Source organism: Vanacampus margaritifer, chromosome 2 (genome assembly GCF_051991255.1).
Source record: "Vanacampus margaritifer isolate UIUO_Vmar chromosome 2, RoL_Vmar_1.0, whole genome shotgun sequence".
In the NCBI taxonomy this organism is placed as follows: Eukaryota; Metazoa; Chordata; class Actinopteri; order Syngnathiformes; family Syngnathidae; genus Vanacampus; species Vanacampus margaritifer.
In genome coordinates this window covers 24,481,285-24,503,698 of record NC_135433.1, presented here as the reverse complement: position 1 = coordinate 24,503,698, position 22,414 = coordinate 24,481,285, and the positions used below count along the sequence as shown (strand labels likewise).

General features: G+C 40.4%; 2 protein-coding genes across 2 annotated transcripts; one reads left to right on the top strand and one right to left on the bottom strand.

Annotated features, from left to right (window-relative positions):
• Nucleotides 1-375: 375 nt before the first annotated feature.
• On the top strand, nt 376-4,346 carry LOC144044934 (ceramide synthase-like). The gene is made up of 6 exons (XM_077559651.1): nt 376-528; nt 1,084-1,170; nt 1,385-1,607; nt 1,685-1,780; nt 2,149-2,258; nt 3,931-4,346. Exons 1-6 carry the CDS (start codon nt 410-412, stop codon nt 4,082-4,084), a joined length of 789 nt encoding a protein of 262 aa, XP_077415777.1. The 5' UTR covers nt 376-409; the 3' UTR covers nt 4,085-4,346.
• amdhd2 (amidohydrolase domain containing 2) lies at nt 4,299-15,400 on the bottom strand. Its single transcript, XM_077559650.1, has 11 exons — nt 15,255-15,400; nt 14,634-14,725; nt 13,266-13,402; nt 13,048-13,187; nt 12,895-12,949; nt 12,514-12,821; nt 9,810-9,954; nt 9,478-9,585; nt 6,877-6,945; nt 6,704-6,805; nt 4,299-5,669 (listed from the first exon to the last, which is right to left on the bottom strand). Exons 2-11 carry the CDS (start codon nt 14,714-14,716, stop codon nt 5,581-5,583), a joined length of 1,236 nt encoding a protein of 411 aa, XP_077415776.1. The 5' UTR covers nt 14,717-14,725; nt 15,255-15,400; the 3' UTR covers nt 4,299-5,580.
• Nucleotides 15,401-22,414: the final 7,014 nt, after the last annotated feature.

Below are 22,414 nucleotides of genomic sequence, written 5' to 3'. Positions count from 1 at the left end.
TACTAATGTCCATTTGATGCTTGCTGTCAGCTCTTCGTTTTGGGGTCTGGTGGCCCTCATTTTCCTCGTACTGTATTACAAGAGGACAACAGGGGCCACAATACAGTAGTACCAAAAGGAAAATGAGGGCCACCGTGGCTTCATTTGACCCTCGACGGGACAGGCTTCAAGGTTCAAGCCAAGAAACAACACCAAAACTTCACATCAAGCTGAAAGCTGATTGGCTCGCTTGAGTTGCTTCATGCAAATATATGCAAATGAGGCACTGATTTCTCACAAGGAAGCTTTCTGATTGGCCGAGTCAGACTGCCTTCCCCTCCACCCCCCGTCCCTGTGGTCATGACAGGTGGCCATCCTAATCCGGCCTCACCTGATCCCATATACGCACACACACACATTATATGCAGACATGTTGACCCTCATGTCCGCCGGCGTGCTTTTCTTCCCCGGACTTTTCCTACTGTGCAGTCGTTTTTTGAGGATCCAGATGGGATGGAGCCAGGCCGACGCCACCGTCGTGGCAGCACGGTCAGAACGCACACACACACACACATGGGTGGCAAGTACAGATAATCCAATATAGTGTCCTCAATTTATCCCACGATGTGTTTTGAATATATAGCTAGTGTTTAAGAAGAAGTTAATTCATTGTTTCAGCCCTACTTTAGAATCAACTACAGTATATGATGTAAAAATATGAATTTAAGTTGGAAGGGGTCGCATGTGCCCCATTGGGGAGTCACATAAGCATTTTCAGTTAAAGAGTTTGCCACTTTACCTGATTTGAAAGTCCCTTCACAACTTGTGCACAAACGGGGAACAAGTAATTGATTCTTAAATTACCGCAGTAACTGTTCTGAATCATTCCAAACTTCTGAATCACTACAACAGGACTCTCGAGTTGAAACAATTACAGTAATAAAATAACAATTCAATAGTACCCCAAAAGATGCCGGCCCACCGGGCAACTGCCCTGAATGCCAGAGGGCCAGTCCCAGCCCTGGCTACGTTCCATCACAACATGAACACTGCTGGCCCGTCAGACATCGATGCTGACGTCACACTCGCTCTTTTCGTCCTCAGCGGCGTGTCGTCCGTCCAGGCTGTCATGGCGGCGGCGGCGGGATGCGTCATCGCCTCGGCGTGCCGGCACGACGTCGTGGATGACAGGTGAGGATGGAGCAGTGTGAGGTTGGTTCACCTTTGACCTCACATACAAATAAGACAATTTCTTTATTTAAACCACAAAATGTTCAACCAAGTCAACTTATTTTGTCAACAGATATTAGCTTAATGCTAACATATGATTCAAAACTCCATAGCCAGGCTAACATGAATTAGCATGGACCTTACGGTAATTCCAAACTCAATTGTGGTTCCTCAGGCACTGGCTGACGGGCGCCTACATCACTTTTGCCGCACCCTACTTTGTCTACGATGTGTACGCCATGTTCCTGTGTGACTGGCACAGGCGCGGGGTCAAGGGTCACGAGGGCGACGGCGGTGCGCGGGCGCTGTCGGCGGCCATCGTGGGCTTCTTGCGGCGAGAGAGTTTGATGGTGTTGCATCACGTCTTCATGGTCCTCTTCTGCTTGCCCGCCTCGTTGGTAACCGTGAAAACGCTCAAGTCCCGCCCTCTTTGTTGTGACTTCATCAGCTGCGTGTGTGTGTGTGTGTGTGTCAGGTGTGGAGGCGGGGCAAAGGCGACTACTTCCAGGGTGTTTTGTTTCTTGCTGAGCTAAGTACACCGTTTGTGTGTTTTGCCAAAGGGCTCATACAGGTAAGTGTGTGTGTGTGTGTATGTGTGGTCTTGTTTTTGTTACATAGTGGGGCCAACATGCTGGGATTTCACAGAGTAGTGGAGCCCACCCATCCATGTGGGGCCATTTTTCTGGGCCCCACAAGTTTAGACCTCTTTTTGAGGGTCAAGACTTGGTTTTAGAGTTTAGGTTTGAATTGGGTTATGGTTGAGATTAAGGTAAGGAATAGGGGTAGGCAATCATTTTTGATGGTTGGGGTTAGGGGGAGGGGCTAGGAAATGCATTATGTCAATGAGATGGCCCCACAAAGATAGTAAAACAAACGTGTGTGTGTCAGTGGTGAAAATGATTGACAGCCTCCCTTTTGTTGTTCTTGTGACGTTTCCAGTTGAACTGTGCCGACACGCTGGCGTTCAAAGTGAACGGCGCGGTCACGCTCTTCGTCTTCTTCGGTTGCCGCGTGGCGCTCTTCCCGTATTTGTACCTGGCCTATAGCAGGTGATGTCATCAACACACAACCAATCAAGTATCGCCATCACCCCTGGGCGTGTCCTCCTTAATGTCTACATGGCCGTTTTGATATAGCGGGCTTAGATAGTTCCTCAAAATCCCATGGTCACGCAGTCAGGAATGACTGAAAGATTCTTAAGCCAATCACAAGAGTGGCACCTTGAGGTACAAGCAACTAGGGGTGTGCCAACAAATCTATTCTCATAAGAATCGCGATTCTCATTTAGCACGATTCAGAATCGATTTTAAATGTCCCAAAATCAATTTTACTTAAATAATTTTATACTGTCTTCCCTTTGTTTATGTGTGCCTTTATTGGGAGCGCTGTTCGTGTTGTACCCGATTTGGCCACCTAGGGGCAGTGTGGTTCCACGCGGTCTGATACACCTTTAAGTTGTAGCCACATTAGAGAGTAGAAGGAAAAAGTCACAATCAAGTTATTCCAATAAAAGTTTTTTTTGTGGCGTGGAACCGTTCTTTTGAGTGATCAAAGTGCCGCGAGTAGCGCACTAATTAGCATTAGCGAGTCAGACTGGAATAGATCATTACGATTCCTTGAACATCTATAAATTGAAGCAAAAATCCGTCAATCAAATAATTTTGAATCAAAAATCGTTTTTTAATCGGAAACCGATTATGAATCGAATCGCGCACCCAAAAATCGGAATCAAATCGAATCGTGAGACATTCAAAGATTCCCACCCCTACAAGCGACCTGACTTCAGAGATACAAGCTGTCGTTTGTTCAGCCAAGTTCAACCTTTTTAAAAAAAAGTCTGCTTAACTTAATGCTAGCGAACAGTGCAAAACGTCATAGACAGTGTGGAATAATGTCATGGATTAAAAAAAAAATGTTTTAGCAACAAATATTTGACCATGATGCAACAAGACATGAAGACAGACAACACTCACAGGTAGATAGATTTTTGTTATCTGCATTTTATTGAGTCATTAAGCACGACGGACAAACCACTTGAATACACAGACACACTCAAAGAAACAGACACGAATGTGCACACACACTCACTGACAAAATCTGTTGAATTTTTGACATTCAATTTAATGATGTCACTAGTGTTTGTTTTTATATCATGATGTTAGAAAAATACAAATTGCAAAAATAGTTTTTCTAGGTGGCTGGACCAGATGAACGGAGTTCGCATTCATTTCATTGGGGAAAGATGATTTCCGATGCAAGTGCTTTGAATGAGTGTGGTCACACAACAAATTCAACTCATATCTCAAAACCCCATAGAAATGATTGCAGTGAATCTTGAGCGCTGACTTTGAAGCCTCCTAAATAAAAATCCTCTTATAGTGATTATGCGGACATATTTAATTAATCGTTTCAGCTTAAAGAGAGTTTTTTTTTTTTTTTTTTTTACAGTTTTTAAGGCCAGTTGCGTTCAAGACTTTTTCGGATTTGGCCCAGAATATGGAGGAAGCAATAAAAACGCATTTAGAACAAGTAGGAGACCAATCAACAGGAATTCAGCACCATAAAACAACAGGGATTTTTGAGTATTACTATTTGTTGCTAATATTTTTTGAGGACTTATTCGGAGGAGGTGGCGGTCCACTGACCACCACACAATTGTGTCTAGCGAGTGATCTTGAACGCATCATGTGACAATGTGGCGCCTCCCATTTTGTCTCCCAGGCACGCGTCCATCCCCGTTCACCAGGCGGTCCTGGGCGCCCCGTGGCAGTGCGCCTTGGGGGCGGGGCTTCTGTGGCCCCTGCAGATCTACTGGTTCGGGCTCATGTGCCGGCGCGCGCGTCGTGTTCTCGCTGGAAGTGACACGCCGCGATGAAGATCCGCTTCCCATCAGGGAAAGGAACTTCCTGTTCCGGCTCTGGGCGTTGCCAGATCTGTAGGTATCTATCTACGGCTCTGTGGGTGTTGCGCCACCTTACGTTGCCACTCTTACTATTTCAATGCAGTTTTCATTGAAAATAGTTATCAGTGCGTGATTTACGCCAGGATCTATGTAAGAAGGGGAGCTCCTCAAAAGAACAAACTGTTCGCATCAACCATTAAGGGTTTATTAAGTAATAAAGAGGTCATATTTACATTCTAGTTACAGATTAATCAAAACTGTTTTTGGTGATCTTTTTGTTTTTTTTAACTTTCTAGAACAATATTTTCTGTTGTTTAAATGTTCAATAAACAAACACACAACATTTACAGTCTCCTCTTATTGTTGTGCAAATATAATTAATTTGTTATTTTTTTCCCTGATGGGCTTTGCTTTCGTGTCATCGTTCAAGGTTCTGTACATGATTGAAAACATAATTGGAACAGTAAGGCCACCCCTGAGCTTTGCAGCAATCAATTTTCGAGGAGGTAAATTGATGCGCTCATTCTGCGTGAGCACCTGCAAGCAATCTTGGCATTTGCGTGTCTGTTTTATCATAAAATCTCAGGCGCTTTTTCCCCCCCTCCACTTTTGGTAACAAGAGTATGAAAGCCTAGATTTTTTTAATTGTACATTGAGAACAGATATAAAACGTATGAGTTAACTATTGAAGTCATGCGATTAATTACTATTAAAATTTCTAATCCTTTTTTTTTATTAGGGGCATCGGGCGATTATTATTATTATTTTTTTGTATTTCATAATTAATCACATGACTTCACTAGTTAACTCCCGATTAATCACAAATTTTATATCTGTTCTAAATGTACAATAATTTTTTCCCTAGGTTTTCATACTCGCGTTAACAAAAGTGTGTGTGTGTGGGTGGGGGATGAATGTTTGATGTCTATGGCCGTCAATGGCAGTGAATGAGTTTATTAGCTGTTAGCTTACTATATTTTTTGTGGGTTTAGTAATACTTTGAATGTACTGACATCTTGCTTTTTATGTTAAAGCACATTGAGTTTATGCTTGCCATATGAAATGTGCTATACAAATAAAATTGACATTGACAAACTGCAGACACAACTTGCCTCCCTGGGACAGATCATGCAGACAGGTGAAACTTAAAAATTGAATTCTTAGCGATGAAATGTGCATGAAGTGTTTCTTCCAGACGTATTGGTACAAGATGGCTGCCAAGGCACTTCCGGTGGTCTCACTTCTCTCGACGGCGAGTAAGCGGCATTGACAGTCTATTCATATGCAAGTCCGTGGGTTGCGCGTCGAGAGGGCGAGTTCAACTTTGAAAGGTATGACAGGAAATGGTGTGACCAGGATGTACAGTTGAAGGATTTGATGGACAATTAACAGGTATGAGTAAAAAAACAAACAAATGATGATGGGACTTGAAAGGAAGAAATTCAAAAATAAAATATAAAAGTTGTTTGTCATTGTTCTTCGGTGGTTTTCCTCCACACTTCCTGTCCGGAAATGAATGTTGCCTTCACGTTCAGTTCGTCATCAAGCAACACAAAGTCTGCAAAAAAAAAAGAAGATAAAACATTTGAGTCATCAATCCCCCAAAAAAACTTTCACCAAACATCAAATCATCAATTAATAAAAAAATATACACGCGTAACATCAAGTCAGCTATAAAAAAATAAATTGATAAAATATCAGCAGCGTAAAAAAAATCGATACAATATTGAGTCATCGATCTAAAGAAAATTAATAAATCAAGAAAACATGAACTCAATCTATTGATCAAAATCTATTTATCATTCTATTGATCTTTTCTAATGACCAATATCAATAGTAGACTCATTTGTTGCTGTATTACTATTCATTTTTCTTTTGACACACAGTGGATATACAAAAGTCTACACACCCCTGGTGATAGATCCAGTATATGACATATCTTGTGATCAACTTATTGATCTATCTATTAGGGATGTAACAATAACCCCAATATCGTGATATCGCAATATTAAAATTGCCACAATATCGTCGTCGTCGTCATGCTACGATATTTAAAGCACCACATCGCCATCAAAAAATGCTACTTTTCACCTGCTTCATTCAAGCACAGCATTATGAACTACATCGACTATGATACTTTACGCTGCTGAGCCAATAGTAACATACGCTGTGCATTGTTTACAAAGTGATTCAAGATGGCGGAGGGCGGCGACCGTATTGGCACAGTGGCAGGGATATAGCAGAAAACTCAGAGGTTGATATATATATATATATATAGTATTATGAGCTTTTTTAAAAAATATATATATATTGCCAACACCAACACAATATTGTGATAATTGTCGTATTGTGAGGTTCATATTGTGATAATATTTGGATATCGTTGCATCCCTACTATCGATTGATTTGTCTATTGATGGATGTGTGTGAGGTATTTGTTTTAGCTATATATGTGGAGATTAGCAATATGCACTACTATAGTATGCATGTATGTATGTTTAGATTTTATATTTCAATTTTGGTTGTTTTTTTTGACTACCTGCTAAGAATAAAACAACGAGGCCATCAAAACGGATGCAAAATCAAAGTGACCTGCATGCGATCCGAAGTCTAGCGTCCCTTTGTGCTGGCTGATTCCCAAAAGTTGCGCCGGATGCAGCGACGCCGCTTCCAGGGCTTCTTCCACGCGGCAGCCTGCAACACCACACAACTTGTCACCTTCCCTCCTTCCTACATCCTTCCCTCCTTCCCGCGTGCTTGCTGACCTGTGGCGTGTCGGAAGTGTCTCACGCACATGTCCATGGTGGCGATGCTGCCGCTCAGCGTCTGCGTGCCTGCAAGACAAAAATTGGAGTGTCGTCAATCCCAATGATCAAATTCAACATTCAATACTTTAACTCATTCACTGCCATTGACGGCTATAGACGTCAAAAATTCATTTGAACTATTTCTATTAGTTTAATATTTTTCCCCACTTTTGTCAACAAGAGTATGAAAACCTAGATTTTTTTTTATTGTATTAGAACAGATATAAAATTTGTGATTAATCGTGAGTTAACTCGTGAAGTCATGCGATTAAAAAGATTATTAAAAAGTAAACAATAAATGTTTGTTTTTTTTAAAGAAAAAATAATTAATAATGAGGGGCATCAGGCAATTAAAATTTGTAAACGTAATTAATCGCATGACTTCACTAGTTAAGTCACGATTAATCACAAATTTTATATCTGTTCTTCCTATTTCTCTAATAGGACGAATAGCCACCACTAAAAAGGAAAATTTTAAAATGAAAGTTTTACCCAAAATAAACTATTTTTTCTCAATGATTCCATTTAAACCTACGGCTAACTGGTTCCAGTTGTTGGACTCAGCCGTTACAAAATTTTACTGGAATAAAAAAAAAAGCAAAGATTAGTCTATCTACTCTTCAGAAAAGTAAATCCAAAGGTGGTCTAGAGGCACCAAACTTTATGTACTACTATATAGCTAACCAGCTACAATATATCGTTCTATGGGCACAACCCAACAGAGACACTAACTGTTGGTTGGAACTAGAACAGAAGGATTGTAATAACCTCAGACTTCGAGATTTACTCTTTATTACAACATCGATTAAGCGACATAATTGTTTTAAAAACCCAATGATTTCCGCCACCGTGACTGCCTGGTGGAAGGCACTAGAATTGACAAAAGCCCAAGTGGAGCCCTGTGGGCTTTCTCCCCTATGGCATAACCCCGACTTTCAACTTAACAAGCAACCGCTTTATTTAGCTGTGTGGGAGCAGAAAGGAATTACACATCTCCACCATCTCTTCTCAGATAATATGTATATATCATATACATCCTTGCTCCAAAAATACAATATAAAAAACGGATTTTTTTTTACATTATCTACAAGTTAAAAATATGATAAAGAAACAAATTCCAACACTTCGGGGTACGCTCCAACCGCCTGTTTTAGCTAAAGATATTAACAAGCTTTCTCCGACAACAACAAAAAAACTTTCAAAAATATATAAGTTACTTTCATATACTGATAAAATGTCTTTACCCATCTCGAAATGGGAGACAGACTTGTCTATAGCACCGGAATCTGACTTTTGGATTCAAGTTTGTGAAAACGCATTTAAAATGACAAAACACACAAATTTACAACTTATCCAATATAAAATTATTCACAGAACATACATTACTCAATATATGATTAAGAAAATGGGACTCTCAGACTCCGACATTTGTCTCTAATGTTTACAAAACACTACAGACACTTATTTTCATGCTTTATGGTTATGTACTCCGGTTATGTATTTCTGGACTAAAATCTTAAAAAACTTTCCGCTATCTTGGACTGTAGGATACCTTTATCTCCAAACTTGTGTTTGCTCTGTGACCTAACAACAACTGACTTACCACATAAACAATTTCAATCTACACTTGTAGCCCTTACTATCGCAAAAAAAACAATTCTTGTTAACTGGAAAAATAAACAAACTCTGAATATCGACCAATGGTCTAACCTCCTCATAAATCACATTTTAATGGAAAAAATATCTGCCTCAAATAAAAACCAAATATCAAAATTTATAGAAACATGGTCTACGTATATAGAATTTTTTAACCTAATTCTGGTTACTTAATTCTGTCTGTTAGCGAGAGCCACTACATCGTGATAACTCACATTGATGTTTCTGCATTTGGCAATTTATTATTATATTATATTATTAGTATGGGATTTTTTTTTAATGGGCTTTAGGTGAACTGATGAATACACACGCACGCACGCACACGCACATGCTCACCCACATACAAAAAAAAAAAATATATATATATATATATATATATATATATATATATATATATATATGTGTGTGTGTATATGTATATAAATGTATATATATATAAAAAAAAAACATTTTATTTATTTTTTTAATTTTTTTTTTTAAAAGGAGAGCAATGATGATGTCAAATCGAATGAACAATACTGAGCTCTCCTGAGAAAAAAAAAATAAAAAAATCTGTTCTAAATGCACACAAAAAATTCTAGGTTTTCATACCCTTGTTAACAAAAATGGAAAAAAAATGTTAAATAGAAATAGTTAAAATGATGTTTTAAAAGTCTATAGCTGTCAATGGCAGTGAATGAGTTAATTAAGGGAAACATTTAATTTGATATCTGTTTTTTTAATATAACAAAAATTGCCCTATACCTTGTAACATTCAACTTGATAATAAAAAGTGTGACATCTTCTATCATAAAATGAAAAAACAAATGTGTGTTATGAATTGGATAAATATCCTACTACTTATTTGTGGAATAAAAAAAAAGGAGCAGCAAATCATGTGGGGATGTTGTTTTGGGATCTCACCGGCCACGTAGACGTGCAGGCCGCAGATCTGGACTTCCTGCTGGCCCAGCGTGTGGCGGCCCGGCGAGAGGCCCATGGCCGCGATGGCGTCCGTCACCAGCACCAAACCTACACACACACACGACGGCAACTTATTTACTTTCGTCTTCGTTTTGCTCATTTCAGGAACGTGGAGAATAAGATGGCATACAAATCCAAAATAACAATACTGATTGATAGAAAGGATCAAATTTGGATGTAAAACGAGCAATGTCATGTGACGTGCACACGTGTGTGAGCATCAAAATGGATCTTTGTGAGTGTGAGCATGTCGGTAGGGGAGGCACGCCGACCTGCCGGGTGAGCGCGGTGGGCGATGCGCAGGGCGGCGGGGTTAGTGTGGATCCCGTCGGCGATCATCCCGTAGTAAATGGTCCGTCCCGCCGGGATGTGCTCGCTGGTCAGCAGGCCCACGATGCCCGGGTCCCGATGGTGGAACTGGACCGCAACGCCGCAGGAAGTTGGTGAGATACGTGCTTGGACGCGCGCGCGTGAACTTTTTTTTTTCCCCAGCAGTTGCTTTTGCACCACTTAAAACCTCTTCATACTGTATCCACCTGCGTTTCACCCAAAATATTAACAGTAGAGTGCAGTGGTGCCTTGAGGTACGAGTGAGCCGAGTTTTTCAAGGTAGGAGCTTTTTTGTTTTGGCTTGAGATGCTGCCAGTGAACGTCACTTCTCCAAAAAGAGGCGTGACGAGGTTTAAGGTTAAAACTAAACTTCAAACACGCGATTCATGACTAGCATCATGCTAACGGATAATGGGAAATGCCATAGACAGGCTAACAAAACTTGCACACATGCTGCCACTTTTTTACTCGTGACTGCCACCTCTGGCCCAAAGCGTAACTACAGCATCTGTGTCAGGCTCGTTCATGGTGCGCGTGCGAGTACGTGCACGATCTTAAAGCGACAGCCACAGTTGACAAACGAAGACATGACTTCAAATGAGGTAAAAAAAACTCCGCCCCTCCGCTCCCCAAAGAAACTGTGGAGTGTGCTGGTCCGCACACTCTACTATAAAGGGAAGATAAAAGCTGATAGGTGCAGTCAGAGTAAAACAGTCAGGGCTCTTTGTACTCATCTGGGCATTGGTAGAGCATACATAATGTAGAAAAAGCTTTAATATTACCTTTAAGCACCTTTAAGCAATGGATGTGAACATAAATGGTGCGGCAACACATGTAGGCAGACAATCTAATAGTCACAGGTAGGCCTATACTGTTAGATAAATTGCGTAGTTATTATTTCTAATTATCTTTGTAAACTCGAAAAAACACCAGTCTGGTTGCCTCAATTCATCCTTTTCAGGTTACTATAACCTGTATGACTAACAATCCACACAAAGTAAAAAAAAAAATACTTTGCACGCACACTAGTATTTTTTTTCATATTGTGACAATGACATTGGCAATTATGCGCTTAGGCTACCGATATATTCTTTATCCTCTGCAAAGAACGACTGTTATTAGTGCAGATTACTGAGGAGCTGAGATGTCTCCATTTTCAGTATCCATGTCTGTATTGCACCGCCCCCAGGTGGCCAGAAGAAGCAGCACAATGTCCACTGAACTGACGCAAAGAATGTTTCATTTTACGTTCCATTCACTGATGTCATTCATGTATGTTTTGATTAGGTGTCAGGCGATTTTTTTTTTTTAATATTAATTAATTACATGACTTCAATAGTTAACTCACAAATTTTATAACTGTTCTAAATGTACAATAAAATGTACAGTAAAAAAATGTTCCCTACCTTTTCATACTCTTGTTGAAATGCTAAACTAATAGAAATATGGCTGCATATTTTAGTCATCGTTACAGTCATTTCATAACAATTCATACATTGAGTTAAAATTAAAAAGATGTACTGTACCATAATAAAAACGAGCGTGATTTGACAGTTTTTGATATGCTGTAAACCTGATGTGTTATAATGCATTTTCTGTGATTACTGATGCAATCGCTTCTTTGACGAGTCATAAACATGAAAATAGAGGAATTTGTGTTTAAGAGTGTTAACACAAAAATCCACTAGGTGGCGCCAAAGGCTAATAAATGAATACAAAATGCATGCATAAAAAAATTATATTGTTCTGACTTATGGACTTGTTTGAGCCTCTAAATATGTCATATGAAATATTCAAATTAGACCTTTATTTTACATATATATATACAGCATAGTTAGTTTTGCTATTAGCATAATACTGCTATTGTTGTCCATAGGGGGCATTAAAATAAAAATAAAAACTATATATGTGTAGATAGGTCTGATGCCACTGAACATTTTGAGTGGTTGAAAGTGAAAAAAATATTCATAAATGACTAAGTGATCTCACTTCAAAGGAAATGCCGGATTTTGGCAAAATTACAAGAGTTTTGTGCTATTCGGAAAACTGCCATTGTGTGAAAACTGGGCATGCATAAAAATTTCTATTGTTATGACTTATGGACTTGTTTGAGCCTCTAAATATGTCATATGAAATAATCAAATTAGACCTTTATTTTACATATATATATATATATATATATATATATATATATATATATATATATATATATACACAGCATAGTTAATTTTGCTGTTAGCATAATACTGCTATTATTGTCCATAGAGGGCATTAAAAATAACTTCTTTTTTTTAACTATATATGTATAGATAGGTCTGATGCCAGTGAACATTTTGAGAGGTTGAAAGTGAAAAAAATATTCATAAATGACTAAGTTATCACACTTCAAAGGAAATGCCAGATTTTGGCAAAAATTACAAGAATTTAATCAAACAATAATAACGCCCAGCAAAGTATTTTTGAGGGTGTAAAAATTTGTACTATTCTTATGTTCTCATATCTCAAGGCACCCCTGTATAATGACTATAAATCCCGATCTCGTGATTAGGAAGCAAGAAATCCCCACTCCCCAAATTTGGGTTTTTAGTTTCGTAACAACGTTGGTGCACGATATCAAAATGTGCATGTAGTGTTTCGGGGACGTACGGGCAGCATGGCGTTGAAGAGGTGCGTGATGAAGGAGGCGCCGTGGCAGACGGCCTCCTCGGCTTGCGACAGGTTGGCCACCGAATGTCCCAGCGAGACGGTCACGCCCCTCCGGCACAGCTCGCTCACCACCAATCGGCTGCCCTCCAGCTCGGGAGCCAACGTCACCACGGCGACGTTGTCCAGCCCGCCGTAGACCTCCAGCAGGTCCGCCATCGCTGCGTCGCCGTCCAAGAAGGTGCGCAGGAAGCACTCGGGGTGCGCGCCCTTCTTCTCGGCGCTGATGAAGGGACCTTCCAGGTGGACCCCTCCACAAAAAAAACAAAAAAAGAAGATTTGGGTAAAACTTCCTGGCGCTGGCAAAATAAAAGATGAACTCACCAAGGACACCTGCGCCGTGAGGACCGCCATCCTGGACTTTGATTTGAGGCAGGACCTGAAAGGCACATGGGGGTCAGGGGTCATTATAATGGACAGGACCACTGCGAGGGGGTGGCGTCATCACCACGCGCTATCGCGAGGTGATGGGCGGACCTTGTGGTAGACGTGCGGCGGCGACGTGACCAGCGTGGGGCAGAAGGACGTGACGCCGTGTTCCAGAAGCTTCCGGGCCACCAAAGAGATACCAGCGCCGATGTCGTCAGAGTCCCGAGAGAAATCCACGCCGTAACCTCCTGCGGAGTGAGCGCACGCCGCCGCCGTCAGTCACATGCGCACATATGAAGACAAACGACGAGACACGTGGACGCCACCGTTGATCTGCACATCGATGAATCCCGGTGCCACGATGGCGCCGCCGCAGTCCAACTGCTTGTCGGCGTAGGCCTGCTCGTCAAAGAAGAGCTTCTCCGGATCAAGGATCTTCCCTTCGCGCACCCACAGGTCATCCCTGCACACACAAAAAACAAGTTGGTGATGTAAAGCATTGAGCCGACAATGCCCTACAACCTTTCAACATAACCTTTTGTCAGGGCTGGGCGATGATATGATGGCGATATATTTCAGGCGGATCACGTGATCAGCTGTGAGCATTTCCTGACTCAAACATGGCGGGAATGTGTGTGACAAGTTGACTCTAAACAGAACAATTACTTAAATAATCTAATTTAAAAATATATTTTTTGTTAATTGACAACTCTGACTAAAAAAAAAACATTCCCTTAATCCCGTTATTTAAAAATAATAATAATATTATAATAATTTACGGAAGCATATTGCATTCACTTGAAAAAAAACCTGCTGTTTTTCTGACTAATTTTTTGAGGGAGCTTTGTTTTTGGAGTATTTTTTTTTCTGAATAGAAAAACAGGCTGAAAAAAAATATTCAGAAAAACAGAAGGAAAAATTACTCAGACAAACGGGGAAAAAAATTATTCCGAAAAACATTTATTATTCCAAAAAACAGAGCTGGTGTTCTGTTTTTTGGAGTAATTTTTTATTATTTTTTTTTACCTCTGATCTCCAAGTGACTTGTTGCAGACTCGCTAATAGCAGAAGCGGACACTGTCCCGCATACCTCCATATGCAATAAGATGGTCATGTTTACTTCCTGGCTCTCAATAAAAGAATGAATGTGCATACTATATATGTGTTTTTTCTCAAATCTCTGAGGGAAAACCCTTTAAAAAAAAAACTGAATAACAGAAAAAAAATATTCAGGAAAACAGGAAAAATTTTTTTTTTATAAAACAGGGAAAATTACTCAGAAAAAAAGAAAAAAAATATTCAGAAAACAGAGGAAAATATTTTTTTTGAAACAGAAAAAAATACTCAAAAATAACTGGGAAAAAAACAAAGCTCCCCCAAAAAATTAGTCAGAAAAACAGGACTTTTTTCCCCCCAAGTGAATGCAATATGCTTCCGTAATAATTAATTCAAAATAATAAAATGATTTTTCCAATTGACCATGCAGAAAATGCACACATATAAAGTACTTATGATTGTTGTGCCTTCAAAATTCAGAGTAAAAATTGTAGCGCAAAAATCCCAGGAGGGTTCAACATCCAAGTTACCTTTTGGTGTATTTTTTTTTCCATCCCCTAAAAAATTCTAAATCAGATGGGACAGATGTTGCATGCAAAGATTTTTGTTGACTTGTACGAGTTGCGTTTGCCGGTCACCTCTGCAGCTGGTGGTCCCTGAGGATCCTGCAGTTGAGCAGCTGAGTGATGGGCGCCTCCGACACCGATTTGTTGGACGGCATCTCGGAAGTCTGGGGGAAAAAAAGGGGGGAAAATAATCTTGTCCTCCTTTCACATCTCTGTCAACTTTGGACTTTTCCGAGACATTTTCAAATATCGTTGGGACTTTTGTAACTAAAGAACACATCTGGTTCTTTTCCCCCCTGACATTGTGACTCGTGTTACGATTACTAATGTGAATGTTTGAGTCTTTACTGTCAGGACGCATAAGCAACGATCTTATCACAGAGACTTTGCACCCTGGTGCTCTTCTTCGTGCATTTCACCCCCCCCCCCCCAAAAAAAGGCTAACGGAAGCAACAGAAAAACCACAAGACAAAAGCGCCTCTTCAATGGCGATATTTTAGTACTTGTTATCCTTTAAATACGTGAAAAGGAGACGAAGAATCGATTTGTGGGACTGTTTCTTCAAGTGCAGTTAGATCGACGGATGCACAAAAAAAACAACCACGTACTTTTTATGATTAAAAAGTCAACTTTTGTCTGATAAATAAGAGCAAAAAGGTTCGACTGCCTTCCCAAAAGCCTTTGATGCCTTACCCTATCGACTTCCGCACTTCTTTTGTGTCCCCAGGCAGCCAAAACCGACTAAATGAAATAAAATAAATTAAATGAAAGCAGTTTTTGCAGCGCTCGCTTTTTGCTTTTCTGCAGCGTACACGAAGTGAGTCACATGAGTCGGAAACGGATGCAATCACGTGACCCAACAAGTCAGCTGACAAAAACAATATTAGCTACAATTATTTTTACTTTGTGGGATTAGAAATTAATGTTGACAAGTAATTTTACGGATGTAGAAGCAAAAGTAAAAAATTCTAAACACATTTAAAAGTTGTTGTTTTTTGCGCGCGTACGTACGTGTGTGTGTGTGTGTTTGTGTGGGGGACGGCTTAAATTGTACTCCCAAACTTTAGCAGAAGAGGGCGCCAAAACATTTGAACACGTTCGAACATGTCGAGACGAGAATATTCCATGAGTTTTTAAGAGATTTATCAACATATCCACCTTTTCCACGAAATAATGTTTGCATTTGGCGATTTTGAAAAAGTTGCAAAGTGTTTTCCTGACGTATCATGAAAAAACTAACCTTTACGTTCATATTTATTTTATTTTTACGTTTTTATTCATATCTTCGTGGATTAACAAAAGGTAAAATGAATAAAGCAGAACAACTACTAAAGACCACAGAAGTTAACAGTCAGTAAGATGTGGTATCTGTTATGGGAAGTCTTTTGACCATTTAGTCCATATTTTTAACCAGGATGCTACTAGTGCATGACACATGCCTACTAGTTGGGCCTTGTAATGCAAATAGTGAAGCGCAGTAGTCCAGTAGCAAGGTTTAATGGTGTACATGTAGGCCAAAAGTTGCACTCATGCGTTCTGGAATAAACATTACTCATAAGATTCAGTTGTTCTACCACTAGTACACAAAATTGTCTTAGTGAGGGCAAAGTGTAGGCTTATGTATGGACCTTAAAGTGGATATCAAGGATATTGAACAAAGCTTCAATATTGAATGAAGCTTGTTGTACTTGTAGGCCAAAAGTGTTATTAGTAGTGGAAAAACCATTAGTAATAAAAGCACAGTTACTCTATTAATGCACTTTGCTAGTGTGAACAAAGAGTGAAATAGGCCTACTACATAGACATTAAGATGGATATACTTGATATCAAATAAATGCTTCAATATCAACATACTAACTAGTGGACCAAAGGTGGCACTAGTAGTGGAAAAAACCTTACTAGCAATACACAATTGTTCTTCCAGTGTGTTCAATTGCCTAATTAGTGAGCATATAACTAGAACGTGGATATTGAATACATGCTCAGAAAAGCTCAATATTGAAACTAAAGGTGGTAGCCTACTCATAGGACAAATGTGAGTAAGGAACAAGCATCAATAGAAAGACATTAGTTCTAGACTCATTAGAGTACAAAGAGCAAACTAGTACACGGCCGTGCCTTAAGGATATAGACAAAGTTCTGAAATTGCCATCTTTCTAGAATTTCATCTACTTTGTTAGCATTAGCGACGTAGGTAGCATGGATGTAGCAGGACAGATGAGGATGTTCTCCTGACACCCCCCACCCCTCCCTCACTCCCTCAGCCCAACAACCCCCCTCACCCCCCAAAAGACACACAGACACCCCCCGTCAGGCGTTCCTGAAAGTCAACAATAAAGTTGGTTTCCAGTAAGACGGATACCTTCACTAGTGCTACTCATCGCCATGGAGACCCCAAGAAGCCGCGGACTGCTTGCTGGTGGCCACCCATGCGGGGGATGAGGAGGGGCAAGGGGGGGGGGTGTACTCACTGTGAGTGTAAATGTGACACGTTAGACAAGCGCAATATTTTAGGTCTTTTCATTGACTCTTTTGTGGGCGCTGACGTCAGACGCATCCTCTTTTGTGTCGGCCATTCACGGCCCGCTTAACCTCGGCGCGGCTCTCCGGCGGCCCCTCGGGGTCCCGATGACCCGATCTCCTAATCTGCTGCCGGGAGGCATTGCGCTAAATGAACGGTGCTTTTTTGTAGTCTGCTTGTTGACTTGCAAAACGCACGGCGAGGCCTAGCATGAGACGTCGCTCGGACGACGTGTCAGTCAGCCACTTTGACATGTCACAACTTGAAGCCATTTTCAGACTGCGAATATTTCGCGCAGATGGCATAAATAGAACGTGTTTAGCATATGTGCTCACACGTATAGCATGTGAGCACCATTCAGAGCAAATAGAGTGTACACACAATATAGCGCATACTATACTGCATAGTGCGTAGCATTTATAGTACATGTGACACCGCCTAGAAAATGTATAGCTCATATAGAATGCATCTTTAAAACAGAATATAGTAGTAGTAGTAGCAGTAGTAGAAGTGGTTGTATTAGTACTTGTTGTAGTATTTCTAGCAGATATAGCTCATTTAGGACAAAGAGCGCATACAGCACATAAGGAATGTATAGCACATATATTGTAGAATGCAAAGCATATATACAGTATCATAGAATGTATAGAAAATACGTAGAATATATATACAGAATATATAGTATACAGCAGAATTAGAATGCATAGGACATATAGATTAAACATACAGCAAACATAAAAGATATAGAGCGTATCGCACCTAGAACACATATACAGTATCATGTGTGTAATCAATAATGTATATAATATATGGACTAAATATGTCTAACTCTTGTAAAGTAAATTCTATTACATATAGACCATACAGAATGATTAGCATGTGTAACATATACAGTATAAAACATACAGAACGTAGAGGTCATATAGGCCGTAGTACATGAAAGTAACTAGAACTGTAAAACATATACAGTAGCACATAGCGGTATATAATCTGTATATGAATGCTTGTGAAGAAAATGGATGGATGGATGCATAGTATTTATACCATAGCATGCATAGGACACATACAGTACAATTGACTGTAAATGCATACAATGTATATAAGTTGTATGATGTGTATAATGTACACATTGTGCACGATGTATACACAGTCTACATATTGTATACATACATGGATTTATAGATTTTGTATAGTTTACATTATATAAAATGTATATAGTTTGTATTTTTGAGGAAAAACATCCAAACATGGCAGATTTCATGACCTCTGTTACCTTGTCTGCTGGCAGGATGAGCGAGTCAGAGGTCAAAGGTTGTGCATCACTGGAGCATGGAGGACATTGATCTAATACACACATAAAACACACACAAAAACACACGTTGTCGCAATTCACAAAACAAACACAGCTATATTAAAAAAAAAGTTGATTTCTTTTATTTGGATTTGATTTGATGTGAAGTTCCTTTCAAACTTCCAACCTTCAGGAATTCTTCCAGAAAATTCTGGAAGCTTTGAAGGCTTCTGGTCATGGGTGGGCAGGACTTGACCAGAAACGTCCATCCGTCCCAGTCCCACAACCCCGCCCACCGCTCATGTCCTGCTTTTCGCATTCCTCATGGTTAATAAGTGTGTGTGTGTTTTTGTGGGTGTCTTTATATGAATGTTTGTTTCTGCGTGCAGCTATTTACTGTATGTGTGTGTGTGTGTGTGTGTGTGTGTGTGTGAGTGTGTCAGTGTGTGTTTTTGTCTGTGTATCAATGTGTGTGTGTGTTTGTCTGTATGTACTATGCATGTGCCTGTGGGTTATTTGTGCATTCAATATGATGATTTCGATGATGGTGGTCATGATGTCATCTTGTTTCTGCCATATTGTGTCCGACATCTTCTACTCGTGTTTGGGTGTGTGTTATTTGGCTTTGACCTTGTTGTGTTGTCCATCTTGTGCGGGCTATTGTTGGTTTACACAAACACACGCAACCTAGAGCCCGATGTTGCGTGTGTGTGCGTGTGCGCGCGTGTTGTTATCAGGCAGTGTCAGGGCAAGTTGGCTGACAGCTGGCTGATTTGTGATGTCACATGGCGGCCATTTTTTATCGTGCCAGAAGCATGGGAGCGAGCCGATGGCAAGCAGGAAACAGACCAGGACGTTTCCTCGAGGCGACATGGCGACCTTTTAATACGTAATGAAATAACTTCAGCGGGCTGATGTAATGATTGACCTGTCAAGGGGGCGGGGCTTCACATATTACTCCTATTAGCATGCTAGAGTGTTAGCAGCCCATTCAAATATCCCCTTTCCTTGCACTCAGCATCTAGGTGAATTGGTGGGATATACACACACTGTGGCTACACACGCATGCGCACATTTACACATACTCTGCATACAATGACCCACCTCAACATCCCTCGCATTTTTCATGACAACATATGACATCATCACCACAACAAACGGTGCGTGTATGTGTTTGTGTGTGTGCGTGCGTGACTAAAGTGCATGTGCTTGCGGGCTTCAGTTTGCAAACTTTCACAGCAGCCATGTCGTAAATCCGAGGCCCCGCCTCCCGGTGACAATGCTACCAGCCGTTGCCACGGCAACAGGCCTTCCCGGGACAAAACGTCTTCTTGTCGGTGTCTGCTTGTGTGCTGGTAATCTGATTACTCACCACACTCCTCATCTATTATGTCTGGCCGGCGTGCTCATCCCCCATTGGTCAGCCGCCACGCTCACGTGACCCGCGTTGACATGGTTGCCAGGATAAACATTAGAAACGCGACTGGCGGCCATGTTGGCGTGTCAAGGGTTAGCGTTTCAGCGGCGAGCTCGTCTTACGCCACTCAGGTTACTACGGACGCGTTGGGGTGGGGGGGTGGTCTGTGTTGGCAAGTGGACGATGTAGTGAGACAGCTATTTGGGAGTGTTGTTGGAATGTGGCGTGAGTAGAGGTTTGCCCAAATGTAGTGGACATAGATAGCTCCTAAAATGGCTGCTGAAAATTCCTATGTAGCGTTTAGGTCCGGGGTCACTAACCTTTTTGAAACTGACAGCGTCTTCTCAGGAACTGATTAATGCGAAGGGTGACCAGTTTGATACACACTTCTGAAATGTTCCTTTCATTTGACAAAATGGTATCATTATTAATCAAAAATAATTTGTGAGGAGGCACTAATCACGTTAAAGGGAAAGCCAACTCCAAAATGTTTTTACATTTACAATCAATTGGGGAATCCAGGTCCAGAAAGTAAAAATGGTGAAACTGTTTGGATTTAGCCACAGGTGCTTCTACTCGAGCTCGTTTACCTGCCGGTTGACTAGAAGCAAATGTGGCTTACCCAAACCTGTTTACAATTATATGTTGTATGTGCCGACACTATAAAAATATTTCCGTCAACACTTATTTTTCACCAGACAAAAACTAGACTAGACTAGACTAAAACACTCATTAATAAACAATAACTGGGACAAAATCATTATACATTTTTGTCGACTAATGAAGACGAGACGAAAATGTATTTCACTTAATAAACTGGACTAAAATCCATTGACATTTTAGCTCTTTAACAAAAACAAGATGAAACTGAAATGATTTTGTAAAATCCTGTCTCTGCTAATCTGTCCCTTTAACGCTGTCATGTGACGAACACCCCCCCCCTTTCAAATCTGAAGCTAGCGAGTGCAACATCCACAAACACATGGGACAGACGAGAAGAAAAATTATAGTTATAACGTGACATTAATCCAACAGCTATAACATTCTAACAATTATGCTAACTAATGCTGGCTAACCTACTAGCTCGTAGCATGGAGCCATAGTGGCCACTACATTAGCAGCTGACAATATATATATATATATATATATATATATATTTATGAATTGAAACTGGACTGGACTAAAACTGAGACCAAATTTAAAAATGTCTGATAAAAAATTAACACTAAACATGGCATTCTGATTAATATTTTATGGAATATGAGTTAGGCAGCAAAATCCACCCATTTTTTATCCATCTCAGGGGGCGGCCATTTTGCCACTTGATGTTGACTGAAAATGAGATCATAGTTGCGACCAATCATGGTTTTCAGTGAATCATTTCAGCCTAAAGTCAACTATATATTCCGCGTGACTGAAATCCCAACATAGTGATTGAGGAGTAGGGAATGCGTTCGAAATCCTTCACACGTTCCTGATGACTATAACACGTTTTTGAGTTGATATTTTAGGAAGTATCGAAGGTCCACCAGTGAAATCCCGAGCAGGGAATGATGCCCAATGCAGCGTGTTGGATGTCTATCACGTGTCACATGACACCGCCCGTAACCTTGATGAGGGAGCACATGACCCGGCTGGGGGGTCCGTTCCAGGGGGGGTCTCAGCTGCTGATATATGGACGCTTGTAACACACAAAAGACATGCAAGACAAAGACCCCCCCGAGGCCCACCATCAGTACCACAAGCACTAGTAGCTGCTGTGTGTGTGTCACTGTGTATACACTGTGACTGCATGTGTGTAATGTGAATGTGTTGTATATATGTAGTGTGAAGGAATGTGTGTGTTTGTGTGTACAGGGGGACCGGGCTGGCCCACGAATAGTAAAAATCTGCATTGAATTGACATCAATTGAAATGCATTGGAGAGTGCAAACAATTGTTCCAAAAATATGCTGATAAACATTCAATACATCCTTTCCACATTTATAGGTGGAAATTATGGGTGGGACAAATATTTAATATTTGTAAGCTTGCAAATATGCAAGTCTGCGGGTGCTGAACCACGTATATATATTGTTGCTGCTGTGTGAAAAAAAAACACTTATCTCCATTTTTGTCATTTGTTTTTTCGTTTTTGGGACGTCTGCATTCTGTTTCATCCCAAAAACGTAAAAATGAATAAAAAAAAATGGAGGCAAGTGTTTTTCACATATCAGCGACGATATACACACAGGGTGTGTTCATATGTGTTTGTGACCGAGACAACAAGCTGAAGTAAAAGACATTTTTATTGTTGAAAAAAAGTAACATAAAAAAGAAAAGAGCCAATCACGAGATGTGATGTCATAATAATGTCACAGGAACAAACACAGTCGTGTGGCTTCTGCTCCTCCATTCTCCATCTGCTTGCGTTCTTATTCATGGGTCATGTAATGTTTTAATGACCTAAGGTCATCGCTTTGACTGATCTTGTCTTTAAAAGTCCACAAAGTAGACAAATGCATAATTTGGCAATGCTAACAAATAACGTGATATTTGTTCAGCCTGAGGAGGCGGAGCCAAGGTAAGTATGTTGGTGTATGATTTTTACTGTCTTTGAAGTTGATCACAGTCACGCGACAAGA

Excerpts from the sequence above, each read along its gene's own strand:
- LOC144044934 (XM_077559651.1), top strand. The coding sequence starts at position 410 with ATGTTGACCCTCATGTCCGCCGGCGTGCTTTTCTTCCCCGGACTTTTC. Across the intron at positions 1,171-1,384 it reads CACGACGTCGTGGATGACAG|GCACTGGCTGACGGGCGCCT; the intron begins GTGAGGATGGAG and ends GTGGTTCCTCAG. Across the intron at positions 1,608-1,684 it reads TCTGCTTGCCCGCCTCGTTG|GTGTGGAGGCGGGGCAAAGG; the intron begins GTAACCGTGAAA and ends TGTGTGTGTCAG.
- amdhd2 (XM_077559650.1), bottom strand. The coding sequence starts at position 14,716 with ATGCCGTCCAACAAATCGGTGTCGGAGGCGCCCATCACTCAGCTGCTC. Across the intron at positions 12,822-12,894 it reads TCACGGCGCAGGTGTCCTTG|GGGTCCACCTGGAAGGTCCC; the intron begins GTGAGTTCATCT and ends TTTTTTGTGGAG. Across the intron at positions 6,806-6,876 it reads ACACTTCCGACACGCCACAG|GCTGCCGCGTGGAAGAAGCC; the intron begins GTCAGCAAGCAC and ends GTGGTGTTGCAG.